Raw genomic sequence first — 25,134 nt, forward strand, 5'->3', positions numbered from 1 at the left:
AAGTAAGTGCGCGTGATATAGTTCATGTATAAAATTATTTAATAATGCTTTGAAACTTTGAAACTTCGCAGAAACATTGTTTAGATACGCTTTTCAATCAAATATGATAACAAATGAATATGAAAAAAGGTTTGTCATGAATGCTTAAAAAACAGTTGAGGTTCGATTTTCTGAGAGTGAGAAGTAATATTGAACTACCAAGATGTCAGCCTCCATGGTGAGGCAAGTGTCTCAGGAATTAAGTAGAAGTCTGTTTTCTTCCTCTAAAGGTGAATTTCCATAAATCACAGTATATTTTGTTTGAATATATGTAAAATTACATATGTTTTTGAGTTCATATTCACGATGATTTGATATTTTATTTCGAATTATCTCTGCTTATAAATCAAAAGTTCCACCTTTGGTCAAGTTCATTCATCCACCGTTACATTGTTTTTAGTTAAGCATTAAAGCAAAATGAATATATATACCTTTAAATCTGCAGCGTGTTGTATCTAAAATTCAGAGTATTTAAGTTTTTCTGTATATGTGCAGTGCATAGTTCACCTTGAATTTAGGCCATTAGGCATTGCATGAGTGGAGAAAGGCAGCTTATTGATATTTTTTAACCAATGCTGATAAAACTTAGTTGAAACCTGACATTACAGCTATGTTTGGATATCAAACCGTAGTTTTTGACAATTTTAGAGTCCTAGTAACATATAGTTATAATTAGGTTGGGAACACTTCCCCTATAGCGAGATAATCTCGCTAAAACGCGATTATCCCTCTCTAGCGAGAGTAAATATATCCCATACAACCGAGAAAAACACCTGTGGAGTACATCTCTTTGTGTTTCACGTGAAAAGAAGAAAAAGTGTTAAAATGTCTGATACTTCTGCAAATATATTAATCAAAACAAAAACACTCACGATGTTTATTGGATTTCACACTGCTTCCCTCTTGTGCAGCAACTTTGATCTGCAATTTCCTGACTATGTTGTCAGTTTCATAGAAACAATTTACATCATGTTGAGTGTGTGTTGCACTTATTCAGCGTTGCACGGGATTTGCCATTATTTTTAATAAAGAAGCCATATTACACCTGTTTATGGTAATGTTTATTTCTTGCTATAGAGGGAAAACCGCATTTTAGCGAGAATATCACACTATGGGGAAGTGTTCCCAACCTGATAATAGCTCAATCTAAAAATTTTATTTTGTTTTTAAAATGTGCTATTATGATAGTTTTGTATGTAACTTTAACTATAGTCATTGATAAAATTAAAATTAAGTTTAAGGTTTTATCAAAATAAAGATTTCGGTTCTATTGAATATATAGCAATATATAGAAATCATTTTTTTTTTACGGGAAGACAATTATAATGTAATTTTACTTGAACATTCAAAGCTTCTGGATAGGTTTTCTAACTTAAATATTAAATAACAAAAATTTATAAACCTTATTTTTCTTCTGTCATTGAAATAGTAAATTACAATTTGCAACAAAAATTTTCAACACCAAAAATAAGAGCTAGTATTACTTTAAGGTAGCTCATTACAATAAATTTTTATTTAAGGACTCATTAAAACACCTCAGAGGCTCTTATGAAGTATGAATTCCATCAAAAAAGTGATACAGGCTCTCAAGTACTTGATATGAATTTTTTGTGATTTATCCTGGAATGATAAAAAAGGTACTTTGTTTGCAAATAAGATACTCTAGAGTCCAAGTTTTGCTGTGATTTGATGCATGATATGAATATCTAAGAAAACATACCTAAACGACTCAGATAGACATTCTAATTTTTATGCCCCTGTGATCGAAGATCAGGGGGCATATTGTTTTTCAACGTCGGAAACCCACGGTTGATTACGCTTCGTTCCTCTCTCCATCACCTGTGGGTCCATTCATTCCTAATCGCTCGTTCTCATGAATAAATATTTAAAAATATCGTCCAATCAAAGTAATCGTTATAATAACGGAACTCTTCTGTTTTTAAAGGTAGCATCAATTTAACTTTGCTATCACAATAATTGTATACCGAAATTGGGCTGAAAGTGTCTTGTTCATTGGACAAATTCGCTCAGGGTATACGATGAACGCCCAATCAAATTGCCTCATTAATTATTCATGAGGACGAGCGACTAGAAATGAATGGACCCACGGGTGATGGAGAGAGGAACGAAGCGTAATCAACTGTGGGTTTCCGAGGATGATTGTTTTTGTCCTGTCTGTCATTCTGTCTGAAACTTTAGTCTTGCTAATAACTTTTGAACAGTAAGTGCTAGAGCTTTGATATTTCACATGAGTATTCCTTGTGACAAGACCTTTCCGTGGGTACCAACATTTTTGACCCCGTGACCTTGACGTTTGACCTACTTTTTGAAAACTTTAACCTTGCTAATACCTTTTGAACAGTAGGAGGTAGAGCTTTGATATTTCACATGAGTATTCCTTGTTACAAGATCTTTCCGTTGGTATTGAACCTTTTGACCTTGACATTTGACCTACTTTAATTTTTTTTTACATTGGTCATAACTTCTAAATGGTAAATATTAGAGCTTTCATATTGTACATGAGCATTTCTTTTGACAAGATCTTTCTACTGGTACCAAGATATTTGCCCTTGTGACCTTGGCCATCTTCGGAATTGGCCATTATCGGGGGCATTTGTGTTTCACAAACACATCTTGTTTTTATTTTACTTTTTTAATGATAGATTTTAGATGGAAACACAATTTTCTTTTACTTTCACTTCTTTGCATGTACCAAGTACCATTTATATATATGGTGTGATATATACCTATCAAAATGTTAGGGATCACCCTAGGTCTGACAATTCTTTTATATGAATATATTTCAAATAAATAAGTACAGGAAAAAAAATCAGTGCATTTGCCAAAATCATGTTTTTGAACATGAAAGTAGGAAATTATATTTCAACCAGAGTACCAAGCCCTTCCAAATATTCAAATCTATCTTTTTTAAAAATAAGGAGGGTGATCGCTCAGTATATTCAAACAACCTGAAATTTGCACAATTGTTTATGTAAGCACTCTGTAGTTCTAAGTCACTTTCTGTCTAATGTTAGATGACGTGTAGTAAGTGTTTACAGCTTTGCATTTTAGCGGTATCTATATAATGGCTATGAATGAACTTACAGTCAAGCTTCACCTGAAGGAAAATGGGTCAAAAACCTATATGTATAGTGGTATACATTATGCACCCCTTCTCATTAAAGAAAATCTTGAAAAAAGTGTGCATTATATTTGGCAAAATACAGTAATTGATTTTGGAAGTAGTCAAAAAAAAGTTTAGGGTCGGGGATGGTTGGGTAACCGGAACCACACATATTTTTTTATTTGGCCTAATTCTTTTTTTTTTTTTTTTACACATGACATGCTACTACGGAAGCCTAACAAAATATTTGCTATTCATAACTCCTATATACCCAAATATCATATCTTGACAAACTGTAAAATCATTAAATGCACTCTAAATATTGATTTGATGTTCTAAAGAATACAATATGAAAATTTAAGAATTTTAGTGCTTTTTCTATTCTTACTGGTCAGAAGTTATTCCATTGATATCATCTTTTAGCATTTGTACCAATCCATTTCAAGAATCAATAATTCAATATATTAGGAAATTTAAAAAGAAACTTAAGTCGAAACTTGGACTTTAAAGTCTGAGATTTTACTCAAATTCTGACTGCTCAAATAAAAGAAAGCTTAAGTTGGAGTGTTTTTTTTTGTTGTTGAGAAATCCAGGCCTGAAGAATCATAAAGACACACGTAATATTGTAGCATAGATTCAAGTGTGTTTACACCATTATCTCCAGGGCCAGTAAAGATTTTAATATTTCATATTAGAAAATGCAGATTGTCAGGTGAATGATATACGTTACCCATGGAATTCTTGTTCTCTGTACAAATTTGAAAAGTCAATTAAGCCTTATCCATGTTTTGAAAAATGTGGTGTAATAAGATAAAAAATCACACAAAAATCAGTTAGTTTTTATGTGATGGAATGAAACATTTGTCTTTAGCAAGGTAAACAGGAGTACCCCAATTACTTGCCATCTCAATTATAAACTAACTTTCATGAAATTTCCTCATTCTAAGGTTTTAACTCTGAAGTAGTAGTACATGTATTGGAACTAAACCTATTAATAAATGTGATGTCTTGTGTAACTCATCAATATTAGCATAAACTTGCCTTTAAAAATCTGTTTGATATCTGCAAGCATAGTAAAAGAGACTTCTGAAAACTGAATTCTATTAAAAATTTTAAAATCCAACATGTCCAAAGACAGCGATTCTGCTCAAGTAGGTCATTTGGAACAAAACTCGAAATTGACATGGATGTAACTCATTGATATACTACTACACACCAAAACATCAGCTAAATATCAAAAGGCATTATGAAAGTGTTAGAAAAATGAAAATGTATGAAATATAATAAAAACGCAGTGTTTATAGGTCTGACATTTGTGTGCTGCTATAAAAATGGGAGGGGGGAGGACCTTAATAGATGGAAGAACACAAAGGGGAAATGCAATATACTCCCTCTCCCCTTTTATAGCGGGATTTATCATTAATATTAATTAGATTTTTACTTTTCAAACAGTTTGACATAGATGACATATTTTACTTGTATTGTGGTGTAGTAGTTAGGGCTATACGTACTGTGGATATCGGCCTAGATATCTCAGTGGTTAGAGCATCTGACTAGTAATGCAGGGGTTCTGGGTTCGATTCCTGGTTCAGCCAAAGATTTTCTCCTCTCCTATACAACAGTTGGTGTTGTTGACCACCCCTGCACTACAGGTTGTCCTGCCAGGAGCGAAAAGAATCTGTTGTGTGTCTTCGAGGATGAAGACAAATTAAAGGAGGGAGGAATGTAGTAGTTAAGGCTCTACGTACTGTAGATATCGGCCTGGATAGCACAGTGGTTATAACATCTGATTAGTAATGCAGGGGTTCCGGGTTTGATTCCCAGTCCTGCAGCCAAAGATTTTCTCCTCTCCTATACTACAATTGTTTGAGGCATGTATTGTGTATAAAAAAATTGTTTCCTGAATGTACAGGTTTGCCTGCAACTTCAGTAAGATACAGGTCCAAAGGTGGAAGGTCGAAGAACCTGGGAGGCAAAAGGAACACAGTAGGAAAGGCCTATGGCGTAAAGAGAAATGATGGCGACTTTGTTCACAAAGGAGAAATACTGGTCAATCAGCATGGACTGAGGTTCTACCCAGGAGAAAATGTAAGGATTTTCCTTGAAATATATTTAGCCGAGTTGCAACGAAGTTGAACTCGGCTATTGGTTTGGTGATGCGGGCAGGCGGATGGGCGTCAACAATTGGTTTCCGGATGATAACTCAAAAAGTTTACAATCTAATCAAATGAAACTTTTATATATTGTTGGGTACCAAGTAAGGAAGACCCCTATTGATTTTGGAGAAAAAAGGTCAAAGGTCAAGGTCACAGTGACCGAATATAGAATGAAAATTTCAGAAAAATTTGGTTTCCGGATGATAACTCAGTAAGTTTAAATCCGAATCAAATGATACTTAAAGATATTGTTATGTACCAGGTAAGAAAGACCTCTATTGATTTTGGAGAAAATGGGTCAAAGGTCAAGGTCACAGTGACCGAAAATAGATTTAAAATTCCAAAAAAAAATTAGTTTCCGGAGAATAACTTGAAATTTTTTAATTTGAATCAAATGAAACTTGGTTATATTGTTGGATACCAGCAAAGCAAGGCCCCTATTGATTTTGGAGAACAAAGGTGAAGGTCACAGTGACCAAAAATAGATTGAAAACTTCAGACAAATATGGTTTCTGGACAGTAACTTGAAAAGTTTAAAACTGAAATTAGTTCTTCACAATTATAAATATGCCACATCATTCCTGACTTTACAATGTATCCCATGCAACTCGGCTTATGCACCCCTGGGTGCATATATTGATTTTTACTTATTACTATCGGTCCAATAACGGCGTGTCACTTCACTCGATCGAGCGTCACTCTCTGATTGACCGTGTGGTTTCAATGAAAGAATTTGGATGACCACACTATGCCATTCTTTCACTGTGAACAAAAGTAAAACCTGTTTCATTGAAATCTAAGAGAAACCTCGCAATAAAGATTTTCACGCCTGATCAAACAAAGTGTCATGCTGTTATTGAAATGATGGTATATGGGTTTCTAATATAATGCCTTTATGGTATTTGCTGATTCCCGTTACCGGTTCTAAAATTTATGTTGTTATGGGGGATACGTTAAAACACTTTATTTCACTTAAGACGCTTGTAAATACTGAAATGGAAGTAGAAAGTTACGTAAAGTTTTCCGTCTCTTGACTCAAAGACAAGTAAAAGAAAAAAGGAGCCACCATGAGAGGCAGAAAGGCCGACCTAATAGACAGGTTTGTATTTTCATACATCATAGCTGGTTTTTTTCATTTACAATATTTCAACCAATTCGTAGCTCTGCACCCATGCAGACGACAGAATGTTTACGCTGGCATGATTATGCCTAGATTATTTTGATGCTCAGTACGACAATTCTTTATCAAAATGACTCAAAATTCAATAAATTAATGTGAAATAAGTTATATTTATGCCATCATAGGTAATGATAATAGTACTATACAGATTATTGTTATTGTAATACATGATACAATGGCATACACTGACATGTACTAATAGATCTTGGTACCTAATATTTTTTATGGGAAGTGGACATTGTACAGTACTTTATTGTAGGCTTAAGGCATATGATACAAATAAAGATTTGAAGAATGACCCAATTCAAATACCTGAGCCTTTGGAAGTTGATTCGCCAACAAGGGGATTTCAACAGCTCCAGGATTCACATAAAGAGGAAATCCCAGAGCTATGCATTGAGCAGATAGACATGTATTTTGTACATAGATTGGCAGGTTTGTTCGTATTTACTCATATGAGTAAGAACTATATTTTTGTAAAACATGCATTTAACATAATGAGTGATTTAATGAATGTGCAATATTTTATAGAATAAGTTGTACATATACACAATTATATGTCTATGAGTAAATAAATTATAAAATCATGAGCTTGTATTTATGTGTAGGTGACAAGACAAAGCACTGGTAATGTCAAGGCTATTGAGAAAGGATGGCTGCTTGTTGAAAGTGATAAGAGTCTTGGCTGTATCATATTTAAAGGAAGATAATTCCCTGTTCTTTACAGGAATTGTTGGCACAGCCATGAAAACAAGGGCAAGTATTACATTTCATTTGTGGATATAATATACATTGTAGCACTAATTGTACATGTACCATGTATGTGCTCATTGTCATTTTCTCTTATTACTTTGTACTGAGAGATATTTTTGTAAAAATAACTAAAAAAAAAAAATTATTAACCAGAATACATGTATATATTTCAAATTATAGGTAACATACAACTTTAAATTAAAATTTGACAAAAACTCAGGAGACATCTTGAACAGCCATTGTGGGTGTCCTGCAGGACGAGGTCCCCATGGAACTCGCAAGCATCTTGCTGCTGTTGCCTTTGTTTTGCTCTCTTTTTCTGAAGGAAAAGGTTTGAGGATTTAGAGATCATACACAGAAAACCTGCAGACATTTCGTAAACCCAAACATTCATATTCAAGTAAAAATACATGAATATTATTTATTAACAGAAGCAATAGTTTATGGCCATATATTGAATCAAGTACAATGATTTATTACCAGTGTTTTTTCCACATGTTTAACATATTCAAATTTTGATATAGGTTCACCAGTCAAAGGTGAAGATCTGCCCAGGAAGCGAAATCTGACTGATGATTTTTTAAATGATCCCCGCCCTGAACATCTAAAAGGTGTGGCTGGTTACTCGGATAGGGTTCGCAATATGGTCCTAAACCATTGTGCAGAGACCTCAGACAATCTGACATACAGATATCTCATCGAGAAAGCAAATATTCAGGTAAACATAAGCATGAAAATGCATTGCCCGTACAAGTAAGAATCTTAGTTAATGTCCCTGTACATCGCTAAGCAGTGTCCAAGTCAATAGCATCTCGCTAGTGAACTTATAGCAAGCTATATTAGTAATGCATATAAAATGTTGATTTTAAAATTATAAGTCTGTTAATCTAAAGCAGTAAGTAGTGATGGTTAAAAATGCACATATAAAATAAAGTGTTTAATAACAAACAAACTGTAACACCTTTTGTTTCACTAGGCAGCAGTATTGAACCATGATTATTTGGAAAGACCCTTCACAGAGTATTGGGTTCAACGAGCTGTTGAGGTAGGTCTTTTGATACTTGGCTCAAACTACATTTTAACAAAATTTAATATTCTATGACATCAGTGCAAATGTTACATATGTGTTAAAATAAGATGATTTGAAATTTGCATGTATTTCAATATATTTACAAGCTGCTCAGATTAATATGTTTTACTAATAGTTAACTCTTTAAGAATGTAAATTGCAACTAGACACGATCTCGTTGCGAGCAACGAGTAGGTCTTCCGTCCGATTTGTTGATGCACTCGGAGTTAAAAAAAAAAAGAAAAGACAAATGAGTCCCAATTTAGTTTCCGACTTTAAGACACTTTAGATATAATCAATTTTTCATATCATAAGCTTCTGAAGCAAAGTTGCGGTGAAATTCGTTTGAAATTCGACTCTCCAGGCGAGCCATAAGGCCCGCGGGCCTATTTCTTGATGTCATTTGTTAGCCCTCTATAGACTCAACAACTTTAGTTCTATATGTTTTTACAAAATATTTACCTGTAAAAAGTTATTGAGATCGACCGATATCGACAAAAAATCGACTCTACAGGCGAGCCATTAGGACCATAGGCCTATTTCTTGATATCGATAGATCTCGATAAACTGAACAACTTTTGTTCAATATGTCCTTACAAAATATTTACCAGTTACAAGTTTTTGAAATCGACTGATATCGACAAAAATCGACTCTACAGGCGAGCCATGAGGCCCACAGACGCATTTTTTGATATTGATCGATAGGTTATGACACATTGAACAACTTTTGTTCAATAATGCTTTTCAAAAAATATGTCGTTTTAAAGATATGAGGCGTCAAATATTTACGATTTTGGCCCTTAAAATCTCTAATTACGTAACATATGACCTACTTTTTGATTTGATAAGATCAAGCTCGTTGAGATGAACATTTCCGCTTCTACAACTTATTATAAAATATTAATAGTTTCTGAGATATTCTCCAAAACATTTGGACCCTTCTGAACCCCTAATTTAAAGGGCCAGCCCATTTTGCTTGATATCGTAAGAAAGGCCTTGTCATTTTAAACATTTTTTGCTCAACAAGTATTTAGAAATTCTTTACCGTTCTCGAGTTATCTCTACAAGAAATATTTAGGGGCCAAACTGTAGCTCCCTAACGGGGCCACATAGGGAAAAAACGAAATGTACATATTGTTTAGATTATCATTCTGAACAACTTTTGTTCAATAATGCTTTTCAAAATATTTGTCGTTTTCAAGATATGAGGCGTCAATTATTTATGATTTTGGCCCTTAAAATCCCTTATTACATAACATATGACCTACTTTTTGATTTGATAAGAACAAGCTCGTTTAGATGAACATTTCCGCTTCAATGACTTATTACAAAATATTAATAGTTTCTGAGATATTCTCATAAACCTTTGGACCCTTCTGGGCCCCTAATTTAAAGGGTCAGCCCCTTTTGCTTGATATCGTAAGAAAGGTCATGACATTTTAAACATTTTTTGTTCAACAAGTATTTAGAAATTCTTTACCGTTCTCGAGTTATTTCTAGAAGTAATTTTTAGGGGCCAAACTGTAGCTCCCTAACGGGGCCACATAGGGTAAAAACGAAATATGCATATTGTTCAGATCATCATTCTGAACAACTTTTGTTCTTTATTGCTTTTCAAAATATTTGTCGTTTTCGAGATACAAGGGGTAAAAAATTTATGGTTTTGGCCCTTAAAATCCCTTATTACGTAACATATGACCTAAAGTTTTATATGAATAGATTTGGATTGTTGAGATGAACATTTTTTGTTCTTTGACTTATACCAAAATATTAACGATTTTTGAGATATTTGATCTAGACTTTGAGCCCTTCTAGATCCCTAATTTAAGGGGCTAGCCCCTAAATCTTGATATTTTCGAAAAGATCTCGTAAATGTGCACAACTTTTGTTCTACATGTCTTAACAAAATATTTGCAAGAAAAAAGATATTGGAGATCAAAGGTCAAAAATTGCCGAAATCGGCGAAAAATTTTGGCATCCATTTTTTCAGGTCCAGGCGAGCATTTAGGCAAATCGCCTCCGGTAAAATCGAATCCCCCACAAATCTTCTAAAATGTTTACTCTATCTTGTGTAGAAATTTCAAGACTCTAGCTTCAAAACTAACGGAGAAGATGTGTGGACAACAAGGCCCTTCAAAAAGTCACTAAAAGAGAGATAACTCCTGACCGGAAGTGACGTCAAGCACGAAATTTTGCAAGCAAAGTTTCGTCACCAAAAGACATCTTTCCTGAAAATTTCGTGAAAATCGATCGAGAAATGGCTGAGAAAAACGCGTGTACTACCAAGGAAAATAATAATAATAATGAAGAAGAAGAACGCGAACAATAATAGTAAGGTCTTCCGCAGGAGACGGAAGACCTTAATGAAGAAGAAGAACGCGAACAATAATAGTAAGGTCTTCCGCAGGAGACGGAAGACCTTAATTAAATTTTAAGCAATATAGCTGTGTTGCTTTTGGTAAAGAATATTTTTACAATCAATGTAAATTGATTGCAAGGATTTTTTTCTCATGTTCATTTGTGTATTAACTAATACCATGCAATTTTATACTACAAAACACAGTGCAAGATATATAGTTTTTGTTAATAAACAATTTTTTTAAAGGTTACAGCAGATAAAGTAGTTCCCATTGAGGAGCAAACACGTGGACAAGCCAACTCAAATAATTGGTTCAAGGAGAGATCATGGCGGGTCACAGCCTCAAGATTTTGAGATATCTGTTTAGCTACAGACAGACGTAATAGACTGAAACTCTGCGAGTCTCTATACCAGTCTTCTGCCGTTGTGTTTCGCATTGAAGCTAAAGTCCATGGACGTACCTACGAGAATCTTGCTATTAGGTATGTTTTAGTGTGAGCTAGTCAGACAATCACATGTACAGCAGAGACCAGGCCTGGAAGTTATAAAACTTTCTTGAACACATCTTCATACTCAAACTCTGTGCTCTAAATTGTACTCCTACTCAAAAGTGAAGGTTATAAAACTTTTATAAAATCATTCTCATAATCAAATGGAGTACATTCTCAAGATTTATTGAGTATGTTTCGGAGCTTGCTCAGAGTTGTTCTCCAAACAAATATGGCCGAGTTTGAGTATGAGTACGGTAAAAGTTTTATAATCTCCAGGCCTGGTTTGTAAATCTTAACACTCTATCTAAGCATTGGTTAAATCAGTAAATTATTATTTACATGTATATTATATGCCTTTTCTTATTTTTATCTCTCATTACAGATCCTTTGAAAGAAAGACTGGCCAATGTGGTTTCTTTGTTGATATGGATCGACCTTACTCGGAGCCCTATGCAATAAGACATTAGTCTGTCTCTTGCTGGAATATACAGGTGTTATCTGGGACCCGCATACGACAGAAAATTTCAATAAGATTGAGATGGTACAGAGGAGAGCTGACAGAATGGTAATGAATGATTTTAGGACAACCAGCAGTGTCTCGAATATGATCCAGCAACTCAACTGGCCCTTACTACAGGAGCGCAGAGCCCAGACCAGGACTATATAATGATGTACCGGATTGTGTATCAGCTGATTGACATTCCATCTACACTCCTGATACCAACCATTTCTCCAAGAGGAAACAACATCACCTTCCTTGTGCCGTATGCCAGGACTACAGTATACCAGAAATCATTTTTTCCAGATGGGATTAGGATTTGGAACTCTTTACCATCTGAGACTGTCAATGCAGCATCTTTAGACAGCTTCAAGTACCAGATCGAGTCCATCAGTATCCGACGATAGATACCTGGATTTTAAACTTTTAATGCACTTTTAAATAAAAGTATTGGGCATCATTGGATACATTTCATTTTATGCTCATGTGAGCTTTGCTGCTCAAAATTTGTCCTTCCTCTGTCATTTTTATTAAATTCACATATGCCAAATTTAACCAAACTTAGCCCAAAGTATTAGGTGAAGGGGATTAAGGTTTGGTTAAATGTAGGGCCTTGTTTCATTCCAACAGGAGATTAAAAAGGATTTATTGAAAACATGTAGGGTCTTGGAACCACTGACTGGGCTAGAAACGTGAAATTTGTTTTTATTAAGTAAAGATTCACATTTGTACAAACCAGGACTCCTGGAACATGGGAGTTTTATATAGAAATTTATAGGGCTACAATAAAGCTCAGCTTTTTACAGTGTATATTAGTAAAGGATCATTTAAATTCTGATGAAGAATAAGATTACAGGTGAGCTAAACCCCAGAATAATAATGTATGCATTGTCATGTAGTGTAGATTTAAGGTAGTACTCTACATCGTCATAATGGCCGACTTCCTTTAAAAACATGGATGAAAAAATCGATATCAGCAATATTTGTCTTTTCCTTTTCCATTTAAATACCTAGCCGAGTAGCTCAGTGGGTTTGAATACTGACTGCTGAACTGTAGATCGCAGGTTTGAGTCCAGCAGGGGTTTTAAATTTTTTTCAGATTACCTACTACTAAAACTGTATTTTTTGACTAAATAAAGTAAATTTGAAAATTTTCCAACTTCAAAATATTGTTGTACATATCCTCCACTTTTCATCTACATCAAATTTCTCTGGTGTAGCATACCTCCTTAATTCTATTTTGATTCAAACCATGCCTTTCCTAAGCAAAGAGTTATTTAATGGGGGAAAAAAATAAACAAGGAAATTCTTTAAAAATGTCTACTAGCTAGGTTATACAGTTTGGCAAATGATGCATTGATAGTTGGTATATGTACAAATATGTTGAAACCCCTGGGCAGCAGTAGAGGTTTACCAATAGGAATTATTTAGAATCTTTACAACTTTAATAAAATGGTTAAATACAGTTCACAATTTACTTTCCAAGTATCCCGAGACAATCGCTCATACATGCAATGTATGAAGTTGTCCAGTAGCTGGTCTTGGCTTATCAATATTCCATTATCACCTGCATATGGTGTTTATATATCTCTCAACTGATTCGATGCACAAGAGCTTGTTCTGCGTATAGTCAATTTTTAAATTGAGGCAAGCTACTGACAAACAAGTTGATGGTACAGGGGTTTCAACAGCCTCAATTGAAGTCAGCATTTCGCAAATTCTATGGTCGTTATAACGATCTAGTTCGTCAATACAACCTATCATTGGGTCAAATGCTATCTGGCGTGTTTCATACTGATTGTTAGGCCGTTCTTGGCACACTGATTTTGACTACGGATAACTCCGTTTACCTGATCAGGATATAGGGCTCACGGCGGGTGTGACCGGTCGACAGGGGATGCTTACTCCTCCTAGGCACCTGATCCCACCCCTGGTGTGTCCGGGGGTCCATGTTTGCCCAACTATCTACTTTGTATTGCTTATAGGAGTTATGAGATTGATCACTGTTTGTTATCTTCGCATTCCACTATTGATGCTTGAAACTTGAGTCTTATTTCTCTATGAGCGAGATGACTCAGGTGAGCATTGTTGCTCATGAGCCACTAGTTAATAAGACAAAAAATGTGTCACAATATTAAAAGGATTAAACCGTCACTTTCTTGAGAACAGTTCTACTTCTGTTAAATTTGTTTGCTTAAAAGAGAAAGTTCCTTTCACCAATTCCATTCAGTACATGGAGCAAATGAGACTTTTGAGTAGGAATAACAAATATAAAATTGTGTTGTCATTCATTCCAAATCAAATGGTGTGAAGAGGTTTTCAGTCTGATATTTATAGTTTTTGGTGGTCAGACAGGTTCAATCACCAATTCTTACAAGATAGCTCAATTAGTAAAGCACCTGACTAGAGATTCAGGGGGCCCTGGTTCAAATCCCGGCCTGGTCTGTTGCATTTTCTCATTGTTAATTTTTTTTTGTCTATTGAAGGTGGATACAGACAAGACAAATCGCCTGATTGCTTTAACAGATGGAACAGTGATTGTGACATGTGAGAAGCTCAATCCCTACCCAGACAGCCCTCTCTATGGTGCAATTCAGAATGGACTAGACATTTACAAAAAATTCTTTCATGTTATACCAATACCATTAAAGGCAAAGTTCAAACTTGTGTCACAAACATAGTTATCATTACTCGGCTCTTTTGAATACATGTGTGCGTTAATGTTTACAAGAAACTGTTGTGATATTTTGAAGATAATAAAGCCATTATTACACACAGAACTTTGTTCATGAATAGACCTTTTAGCTCACCTGAGTTGAAAGCTCAAGTGAGCTTTTCTGATCGCCTGTTGTCTGTCTACTACAAGTTCAGTTTGCATTTCAGCTGGATTGGTGCACCATGACCTACTTTAGAACTAAAAGTAGGTCAGTTTTCCAGATTTTTTTTCATCATGGATACAGGTATTGCCCTGAACTGTAGTCTCAACCAAACCCCATAGTCGCTAGCCATGGTTACCGAGACTGGTTGACGTAGTGTAAATAGAGACAATAGGCATGACTTGTGATGATGTCCATACCCTGAGACATAGCTATGAAATAGGCTCCTAGGACACATCACTCACCAGAGGATTGTGCTCCATGAAAAGAGAAGAAATTCAAAATGTTGCTTTTAAATATAGAAAGATATGAATAAGAGGTCCATGGGCCACATCGCTCAACCGAGTCACCTATTTAAAGATTTTCCCTACATATTCACATGTAAAACTTTGATTCCTATTGTGGACCCATCCTACCCTTGGGGGGCCCATGATTTGAACAAACTTGAATCTACACCAAGTCAGGAAGCTTTCTTGTAAATTTGTACCTTCCTGGCCCAGGGTTTTTGAGAAGCAGATTTTTATAGATTTTCCCTATATATTTATATGTAAAAGTTTGATCTCCTATTGTAGCTCCTCACTCCCTGGGGGCCATTTTTACAAACTTGAATCTGCACTATGTCAGGAAGCTTTCATGTAAATATAAACTTTTCTGGTCCAGTGGTTGTTGAGAAGAGTTTTCCCATATATTTATATGTAAAAGTTTGATCCCCTAATGTGGCCCCACTCTACCCCCTGGGGCCATGATTTTAACAAACTTGAATCTGCACTATGTCAGAAAGTGTTCATATGAATTTCAACTCTTCTGGCCCAGTGGTTCTTGAGAAGATTTTAAAATGACCGCACCTTATTTTTGCAGTTTTGTGATTATCTCCCCTTAGAAGAGAGCTTTAGACAAACTTGAAAGCCCTTCACCCAAGGATGCTTTGTGCCAAGTTTGGTTGAAATTGGCCCAGTGGTTCTGGAGAAGAATATGAAAAGTTTATGCCGACGACTGTAGACAAATTTTGATCAGAAAAGCTCACTTGAGCCTTCAGCTCAGGTGAGCTAAAAACTTCCGAGATATCGAGGGTAAAATACTTTTAAATATAATAAGTGATTGGGACTTCCGAATCTCTTCAACATATCCATTCGAGATACCAAAATTCAACTGTATCAAGATAGGGATTTTCTATTTGAAAAAAACTTTTTTCCACTTTGCTTGGTGGATATTGATTCAGGGCATCCAAATGATGTAATATGATTGTCCACCAATTTATGGATCAAGTGAGACTGAACATTTCAAACATCAATTTTTATACCCCCCCCCCCCTGAACGAAGTTCTGGGGGGTATATAGGAATCACTCTGTCTACGCAGATTCGTGTCCAGGCAATAACTTCTTTGTTCTTTGACATAGGCATACCATATTTGGCACACAGGTGGATCACCATGAGACGATGTGTCGAGTACCTTCATGACCTTGACCTTAAGGTCAAAATTAAAGGTTTTTTAAAATGGATTCATGACCGGGCCATAACTTTTGTTCTTTGACATAGGCATACCATATTTGACACATGAGTGTATCACCATGAAACGATGTGTCGGGTACCTCTAAGACCTCCATATGACCTTGACCTCAAGGTCAAAATTAAAAGTTTTTACAATGGATTTGTGTCGGGGCCATGACTTCTTTGTTCTTTGACATAGGCATACCATATTTGACACATGAGTGTATCACCACGAGACGATGTGTCGAGTACCTTCATGACCTCTATATGACCTTGAACTTTGACCTCAAGGTCAAAATTTATTATAGGGTTTTGACATAGTCATACCATAAGACATGGGTGTATCACCATGAGACTATGTGTCATGTACATTCATAACCTTGACCTTTGGTCTCAAGGTCAAAATTATAGGTTTATTCCATGGATTTGTGTTCGGACAATATCTTCCATTTTCTTCTACAAAGACATACCATATTTTTACAATCAGGAAAGAGGTAATTTATACCTATTAAAAACACCCTTTGGGAGATTGGGGTAAGCGGGGGATATTCTTAGTGAGCATTGCTCACAGTACCTCTTGTTATGCTAGATATACATGTAAAAAAATAACTGGAATAGATATGAATAATTTTCTTCTGGATCAGAATTTGAGCTCAGGCTTCCCATTTCAATGGTGTGCAATCCACAGTGTAGACAGTTAGCAACCACAGAAACTTTCATCCCCTTTTCTCTTGCCCTGTATGGATACAATCTTTGGTGAATGATAAGATTGACTCTAAATAATGACAATATTTATTTGAAGTTCACTTCCATCTATAATGTGCAAAAGCTCTTTGTGCTCCGCATTCCTTATGAAGATACTGCTTTTTATTGATGGCATTACCCTGAAAGATCAACAAAAATCAGGTTTAAAATAATGCATACTACCAGTAATATCTAACTTAAAAAGTTGTAAAAAAAAAAATAAAAATAACAGAGCTTGCTAGGCTAGTTCAAATTTGAGCAGTAGTTTGTGTGACAAATTAATGGAACAAACTCCTACACTGAACTTAATCAATGAGGTTCATGTCAATCAGACTAGACCAATAAATACACTTTATTGAATTGTTCATGCAATTCTAAACAATATAGAAGCTATAGTAACTGAGGAATGGACTACACAATTCACGTATTCAGTAATTAAATTAACAATTGATTAAAACAAACCTCATTATTATAAGCTTGTAAAATTTCTGAAGCAAGAAGATTTTTCATAGGAACTCTTCTTCGCCTTGAGCGACAAGAATCAATAATAAAGTTTATTCCAAGTCGAAGTCTTCTTCTGTCATGACAGTAAACTGGAATCTAAAAGATAGAATAGTTATTTCATGCATAAATATCTCGAGTCAGAAATGTTCTACTTAATCAAGGTACTTTGTCTTCAGTAAAACTTGTGGATAAGAAATTCCTGGGAACATCAATATTTTAAATCAAATATGATCAGAATATGACTAAGATTCAGTCTTTATACATTTAACAGAATATGACTGTAAGATTCAGTCTTTATACATTTGACAGAATATGACAGTAAGATTCAGTCTTTATACATTTAACAGAATATGACAGTAAGATTCAGTCTTTATACATTTAACAGAATATGACTGTAAGTTTCAGTCTTAATACATTTAACAGAATATGACTGTAAGTTTCAGTCTTAATACATTTAACAGAATATGACTGTAAGATTCAGTCTTTATACATTTAACAGAATATGACTGTAAGTTTCAGTCTTAATACATTTAACAGAATATGACTGTAAGTTTCAGTCTTTATACATTTAACAGAATATGACAGTAAGATTCAGTCTTTATACATTTAACAGAATATGACTGTAAGTTTCAGTCTTTATACATTTAACAGAATATGACAGTAAGATTCAGTCTTTATACATTTAACAGAATATGACAGTAAGATTCAGTCTTTATACATTTAACAGAATATGACTGTAAGTTTCAGTCTTTATACGTAAGATTCAGTCTTTATACATTTAACAGAATATGACTGTAAGTTTCAGTCTTATCGCAATTCACCTTTGAATTAGAACGCTTTACCCGATATAGTATTGCGTTGTGTGACGACACAATTGAATGAGACGATTGAACAATTTGAATGACATGTTTGATGTAATACAACAAGAGTTTTCATTGGCCGATTACAGCCCGCCCACTTTCTCGAGCGGATTCAGTGTAGCTGGAGAACTGTACATAGCTCTCTGAAAAGATCCACCTCTTATAAAAACCTTCGATTTACGGGTCACAAAAAGCTGCGGACGGTTGAGGCCTGAAATCAGTGTATTCTTGTGTTGCTGTCTCATAAACTCAATATAAAAAAATCTTAACATATTTTCCTACTATATACTTGCGTCCAAACATACCTTCAAATATTCATTAAAGCCATACACCACCCGAAAACTCGCAGCTTCAAATGATTTCGTTTGTTGACGTAGCCATGTTAGGTAGCCGGTCAATTCGAACTCTTGCGATTGGTATCTATTCATAAAATCGGTTGTAAGTTATGCATTCGCTCTCATTTATTATCAACACGAATAATTAATAGAAATTAAAACATTTGGTACCAGTTTTTGTAAAGGTAAAATAAGCTCTAGATGAACGAAAATGCTACATAAGGACATTAGATGGAGACCGGCCGGCGCGGCCGCTCATGACTAATGAAAGCCACACTGCCGTGAGTTTAGCTATTTGAATAATTATCATTTAATAGGACTGGGGTGGTATATTATTTAAACAATTTAGCTAAAATATTTGTGGGGTATTAGTACACATCTAGACGCTGTTGTGCCAATATGGAAATGAACCGGGATTCGAATTGACTGGCTACCTAACATGGCTACGTCTACGAACGAAATCATCAAAAGCTGTGATTGAATTTTTGGGTCGTATGGGGCTTTAATAAATATTTGAAGGTATGTTTGGACACAAGTATAGTAGGAAAATATGTTAGGAATTTTTTTTATATTAAATTTATGAGACAACAACACAAGAATACAACTTCTTCTCTTTCTTCCTTTGAAGTTTTTTTTCCATCTAGCATCTGGCCGTCATGTTTTCAAATGCTGACTACTCCCGTATAAGGGAATTTGGGCGGACTTATACATATGGACCAATGAGAGTTTCTGTTGCATTTCGCAATTGTATTACAAACAGATTCAATTGTGTCGTCACACAACGCAATACTATATCGGCCAAAGCGTTCTAATTCAAAGGTGAATTGTGATAATACATTTAACAGAATATGACTGTAAGATTCAGTCTTTATATGTAAGTTTCAGTCTTTATACATTTAAATCATAAGATAAGCCACAAACATGGAGGATAATTTTTTTTATTTTTTACATTTTCACTTTATACCTTTGGATTTTTTACAAATCGTAATGATAGACATTTTCTCATGAAAAGTACAATGCATGTATGAATACAGAACTTGATAAATATATTGTCTATTTCAAAGGCTGGAAATTCAGACAAAAAATATAAGTAGAATGTAAATATAGAAATAACATGCTTCATGGAAAGTGAAGCGTCGCAGTTTATACCCTTGAGTATTTTCAAAAATGAAATTACATGTATTTTTTTTAAGTATACTAGTACAGATCATTTAAGTACCGGTAATGAGAGAGTTTTCACCTCTCCCTCATCATTCTACTTTAAACTGGTGAGCCCCAGTTCTGTAGCTAAGTCTTTTATCATCTTAGTACAAACAAAATGAGGCATTTAAGCACCAGTTTATCGGTATCTATGTCTACATGTTTAGCAGTGAAAAGCAAGAGACCCATTGTTCACATCTTACCCTGTAGCCAGCCCCTCCCTTCCGAATAGACTTCAGGACTAGCAATGGCCTGCAGTTTTCCACAGCACCATGGAGTATCTTTAGGGGGTCCGTGACAATCATGGCTTTTTCTACCTCTGTATTTGCTTTGTGATATTCTGATATCTGTTTCATCTTGATTTGTTCAAAAGCCTTGAAAATGTTTTAAAAGGAAAGGAAAACAGTAAGTGCAATGCATATATGTATAAATTGGAGTGGTCATACGGAAAATGATGAAAAACTAATACATGTACATACCCCCTCTAATATTTCTCTTGCCATTTCTTTTTCACCATCTTTCATTAGTAGATTGATGAATTTTCTGTACAGATAAAGGTTTACATAAATGTGATAGAAAATGTCCTAATAGAACTAATGTCAAAGCAGAAAAAATTCCAACAGGGTCTTATTTTAAATTCAACATATTTTCATGTATTGTACAATCCATGCTGTACAAGTTAATAGGGCAGACATTTTTTAAAAATTCCTATGACCTTGACCTTTAAAAGATGGGTGAGAGTTATGACACACTTGAAGGTCATGATTAACTTTAGTGTCAAGCTTAGGCATCTAAGCATCTACATTGCAAATATCAGATTTGACAAGAATTATATTTTTCTCTCTAAGCAAATGAGACACTGTCCTAATGATTTTAGAATAAGACAATGAAATATACATCAAAATTGTCTGTCAAAAATTCTTATGCTCCATAGATATGGTCTGTACAAGAATTCTAGTCTTTACATTTTCTCTCCTTGACATTGACTAAATGTCCTTTGACAATGATCAAAATATATCCTTATTTTTGTAAAACATCAGTCTAATTTTTCTCTTTATGAAACATGTAAATTTCAGGATCAATTCTGAATTTTTGATGAACTTGAACCTCTAATAGAACTAGTCTACATACAAAATCGCCTTTAAAAATTTTATAGTAATTATTTTAATCGAAGAAATCTTAAGTCTACAAACATTTTGGAAATAATGCATTCATTTTTCCATTTGGACTGGGATCATTACCTGCAGGGAATATCAACTCCTGCTCTGTCATACTGTTGATCATCAATCAAAACAGAATAACATGATTTTAGAGACATACCAAAATATGGAAAGGTTAATCTTGGCGAGATTTGACACAGTAGTGATTTTAGATTGACACCTACAATTCGCAATGGCTTAGTTTTTAAAATTTACAATGATGCATGTAGGTGCCAGTCCAAAAACAAAGCCATGCAAATCTTAACTACATCATAGAGACCTGTTTTATCATGAATATACTATGAAACTGCTTATCAACCACACTCTCATACAAAGTTATTAACAAGAGTACCGCAAACGGTACATAATACGCCTGTGAAATGCTTACATAGGGTGTTTTTCTTGTGCTGTAATTTGTATTAACTTTGCTTCAGGTAGTATCAGCCATCACGAAGCTGTGACAAACTTTCATCTGAACAAAGGGTCTTAGCTTAAAAATCGAGATTTCCTCAAAATGGACCAAGTTCAACAACCTGTAATTTTTTCAAAAATGGAAGAAAATCAAAATCCTTCAATTGCACATCTTCAATACCCATACAAACACTCCACAAAATAAGATGGTCCTCACTTAAAAACTGTGGGAGGAGTTGGGCAGACAAATTATGTACCCTCCATAGAATATTAATTTCCAAATAGACTAAGTTCAACAACCTGTAATTTTCTCAAACATTGTAGAAAATCAAAATCCATCCCACATGCACATCTTCAGTACCCATACAAACAATCCACAAAATAAGAAGGTCCTCACTTGAAAACTGCAGGAGGAGTTGGGCAGACAAATTATGTGTCCTCCATAGAATATTAATTTCCAAATAGACTAAGTTCAACAACCTGTAATTTTCTCAAAAATTGTAGAAAATCAAAATCCATCCCACATGCACATCTTCAATACCCATACAAACACTCCACAAAATAAGAAGGCTCTCATTTGAAAACTGTGGGAGGAGTAGGGCGGACAAATTATGTATCCTCCATATAATAATTATTTCCAAATAAAGGGGCAAAACTCCTGGAAAAAAGGTCGAAATGGATCAAAATTGCAGTATGATCTAGAGTGACCCACAAAGAAGCTACACAGCAAGTTTCAGCATGATATGTAAAGGGAAATGAAATTATAAAGAGAAAACCCCGAACAGACGGACATACATACATCGCTGTACCATAATACGTCAAGTCTAAAGACGGGCATTTAAAAAGTGTCAGTTTTGTTGGATTATCAAAAACAATTCTCGATGTCCAATTAACAATGCTTTATTGGTCCAGATATTTTTAAAAGTAGTAACATTCGTATATTCAAGAATCAAGAATGTTCATACTTATTTTACTTTTTTACGATTTTGGCTTTGAGCGTAGAGTTACAAACAAAATGGTTGTCTTACGTTCCACATGGAAAGAAATTATGAATAAAATAAGTGCTATAGGGTCAAAACTGCAAACAAATTGAGGTGCTTATTGAACATTGGTAACAGTCTTTGGCAGATGAATTTGATTATATTAAAGGTTGTTCTTTTTTAATGTGTGGGGCTGATAAAAATGTGGTTGGTCTTAGGATTCTCAGAGCTGGTCTGAATATCCGACACATCAAAAACCCTTTTTTTAAAAGTCATGTTCATATCCTCATCAACTTACTGCACTATAGGATCAAAAGTGATACCAGTGGACACTTCAGATCTGGCGGGGATCATGGGTTTCTTCTCAATAGGTTTGTTATCAATGCATAGTGAATCCAATTCACTCTTCTCCTGTACTGAGGATACCCTGTTCTTGTAGATATTTGGAAGGATTTGGTTTGTGCTAAAGTAACTGCAATGAACCAAATGATATATCTAAAATGCACTCAAATTTATCAGATTTAGATATTCACATAAACTGCAGCTTATTTTGAAATGGAGAATTCCACTGTAGGTTCTGGTAAATTGTAAATTACTAATAATTTTTCAAATCAAAGTGACATGACTAGTCACAGGTTCTGAACAACAAAACTGAGTTTACTTTGTTTACAAACAAAAATAAAGCAATGAAAATTATTTTGGCAAGATCATGAAAATTTGAAATGAAGTTTGTTGAATATTTTTTTGATCAGGCCAAAAAGCCTATAAGAACATGGACAATTGCATGTTATTAGCCATCTTCACAAGTCAAGGGTTATTGATTCGTTACCTCACACTAACCCTTGACATCAGTCCCTATATAAAAGTTGGGCTCATTAGACCATTACACAATCCACTATGAATAAAACATTCAATGAAATCACTGCATCTTGTTATGGTGTACATGGATACAAATGACGCAATCTTATACTGCTGTATTGATAAACACGCGCAATTGTAATATTTACACCACTAATTATGTTTATTGATAGTAGATCAAGTTTGGAAACCTTTTTGCTTAAGACAATATTGCTTAAACGATTGCAATACCCATAACTGAAGGTATCAATACACGTTTTTATTTGAATCTCTCGCTTTGCGTTGTTATAAATAGAACCACATTCTCATTGGTTCCCACTCTATTGTGGAAGCAATCAGAACGAGCCCAACTTTTTGATAGTCACTGATGTCAAGGGTTAGTGCGAGGTAACGAATCAATAACCCTCGACTTGTGAAGATGGTTATCAGCAGTCTTTATATAAATATAGTGTGATGGAGTTTTTCAAAACTTTGTAGCGTGTGGCTTGGTGTTCCAGTTTGTCACCAAACGGGACAATACCAAATAATGCTGATTGACATTCCCACAATCTCAGAAAATGTTGTTAATTAGGCCATATCATTATTACAATATCTTAATTAATTGTATTACACATGGCGACAAATTTTGCTTATATTGTCATAAAAAAATGTACTATATGTTGATCATACAGGTTGTTAAAGAGAAAACCAAGGAAATACAGATTGTCTATCATTAAGTCACTTTAAGCTGTGCAAAAACACAAAATACATTCTACAATCATTTGCTTATATACAACTATTTTTCAAAATTGAAACCAACCTCTACCATTGCGAATGAGCACTATTTACCTTGTGTTGACCTCATCATGAACTTTAAAATATTGAAACAGTATTAAGGAGAAAATTTATGGCTGGACTGAGAAAAACAAAAGGGTAAAATGTGGCAGTGTAATAGACATTGCCTTTCTAAGTTAGCTCTTACAAGTCAGTTAACCCTTTAACTAAAACCTGGACTGAACTGAACTGTTGTGCCAAAGGTCACAGGTCCAATACTCAGTAGAGGCAAATATAATTGTTACATTTGGCATCTTGTATGGGCCCGTGTGCTTTCTTACAATCTCACAGGTACTGGCAGCACCTCTCTCTGGAAAGGGACGTACAATTGAATGTGATTGATTGGATTTTGTTCAAAGTCCCTCTCGAGTATTTTTCACTTATATGGAGATGTCACCATGACTGGTGAAGGGCTTCAAATTTAGGCCTATGCTGAAGCACTTGAGGCCATTGAGCAGTGAGGTTTCGAAGGTTCTTTAGCCTACCACACCTACTGTGACATGGGAAAAGGTAATCTCCGAGGACTCGTGACATTCACACCTGATGCCGAGAGTTTGGCAATGGAACTGTCGCTACCTGTTTTAACGACTTAGGTCTGTAGTGGCCGGGATTCGAACCCCAACCTTCCGCTTGCTGGGTGAACGCTCTAGTGTTAGCGAGAGACATGGTCTGTCTTCCTACTAGCTCCAGCCACAGAGAATTGCTCCTTGCTTGTAAAATTGAGTTTTAAATAAACAGTCTTTCTATATATTTTTTTAAAATGAACCTAAATTCAGCGAAGCAAGCCCTTGTGCTCTGGCTAATGGGTTAAGTCTTTAATTAGGTCGATAGAACACGAACTATCGTGTCACATGTCCCGGGTTCGATCCCCAGCAGCAAATACTCTTTCTGTTATAATTTAATAAAGTAAATATTCCTTTGATCAACATCATTTGCTATCCCGGATTTCCTCTGCACATATTCAAATAATTGTTATCAATATGAATTAACTTTTCAAACTAATTATGACGCAGGTATAGTTGCATAACGATTACTAAATTGTTAAAAATAACCTTAATGGTATGTGTTGCTTGTATATCCCGAGTATAGTTTGGAATATCAACTTTCCTTTGCACAGTGCCATGATTCTGTCAAAACAATATTCATTACTTCGATCTGAAAAACTTCGCGTATTTCATTTTGCATGCATTGATCAA

General features: G+C 34.9%; 3 protein-coding genes across 4 annotated transcripts; 2 read left to right on the forward strand and 1 right to left on the reverse strand.

Moving 5' to 3' along the window:
- The first annotated feature begins 3 nt into the window (after nucleotides 1–3).
- LOC125669864 (39S ribosomal protein L27, mitochondrial-like) lies at nucleotides 4–14,445 on the forward strand. Its single transcript, XM_048904697.2, has 3 exons — nucleotides 4–269; nucleotides 5,076–5,251; nucleotides 14,157–14,445. The coding sequence occupies exons 1-3, from the start codon at nucleotides 203–205 to the stop codon at nucleotides 14,349–14,351; spliced, it is 438 nt and encodes a 145-aa protein (XP_048760654.1). The 5' UTR covers nucleotides 4–202; the 3' UTR covers nucleotides 14,352–14,445.
- Nucleotides 5,259–12,132, forward strand: LOC125669865 (uncharacterized). Of its 2 annotated transcripts, XM_056163231.1 has the most exons (8): nucleotides 5,259–6,418; nucleotides 6,759–6,934; nucleotides 7,108–7,255; nucleotides 7,433–7,583; nucleotides 7,777–7,970; nucleotides 8,229–8,297; nucleotides 10,927–11,162; nucleotides 11,554–12,132. In XM_056163231.1, the coding sequence occupies exons 3-7, from the start codon at nucleotides 7,130–7,132 to the stop codon at nucleotides 11,032–11,034; spliced, it is 648 nt and encodes a 215-aa protein (XP_056019206.1). In that variant the 5' UTR covers nucleotides 5,259–6,418; nucleotides 6,759–6,934; nucleotides 7,108–7,129; the 3' UTR covers nucleotides 11,035–11,162; nucleotides 11,554–12,132. The 2 variants fall into 2 exon arrangements, with proteins under 2 accessions (XP_056019206.1, XP_056019205.1); XM_056163230.1 differs by having other exon boundaries at nucleotides 5,259–6,934.
- Nucleotides 14,446–16,814: 2,369 nt separating the features above from the next.
- LOC125671826 (30S ribosomal protein S7-like) lies at nucleotides 16,815–25,117 on the reverse strand. Its single transcript, XM_048907763.2, has 6 exons — nucleotides 24,991–25,117; nucleotides 22,566–22,739; nucleotides 20,157–20,220; nucleotides 19,881–20,051; nucleotides 17,241–17,378; nucleotides 16,815–16,918 (listed from the first exon to the last, which is right to left on the reverse strand). Exons 1-6 carry the CDS (start codon nucleotides 25,059–25,061, stop codon nucleotides 16,838–16,840), a joined length of 699 nt encoding a protein of 232 aa, XP_048763720.2. The 5' UTR covers nucleotides 25,062–25,117; the 3' UTR covers nucleotides 16,815–16,837.
- Between the last annotated feature and the right edge of the window lie 17 nt (nucleotides 25,118–25,134).

This window comes from Ostrea edulis, chromosome 4, assembly GCF_947568905.1.
Source record: "Ostrea edulis chromosome 4, xbOstEdul1.1, whole genome shotgun sequence".
Taxonomy (NCBI): domain Eukaryota; kingdom Metazoa; phylum Mollusca; class Bivalvia; order Ostreida; family Ostreidae; genus Ostrea; species Ostrea edulis.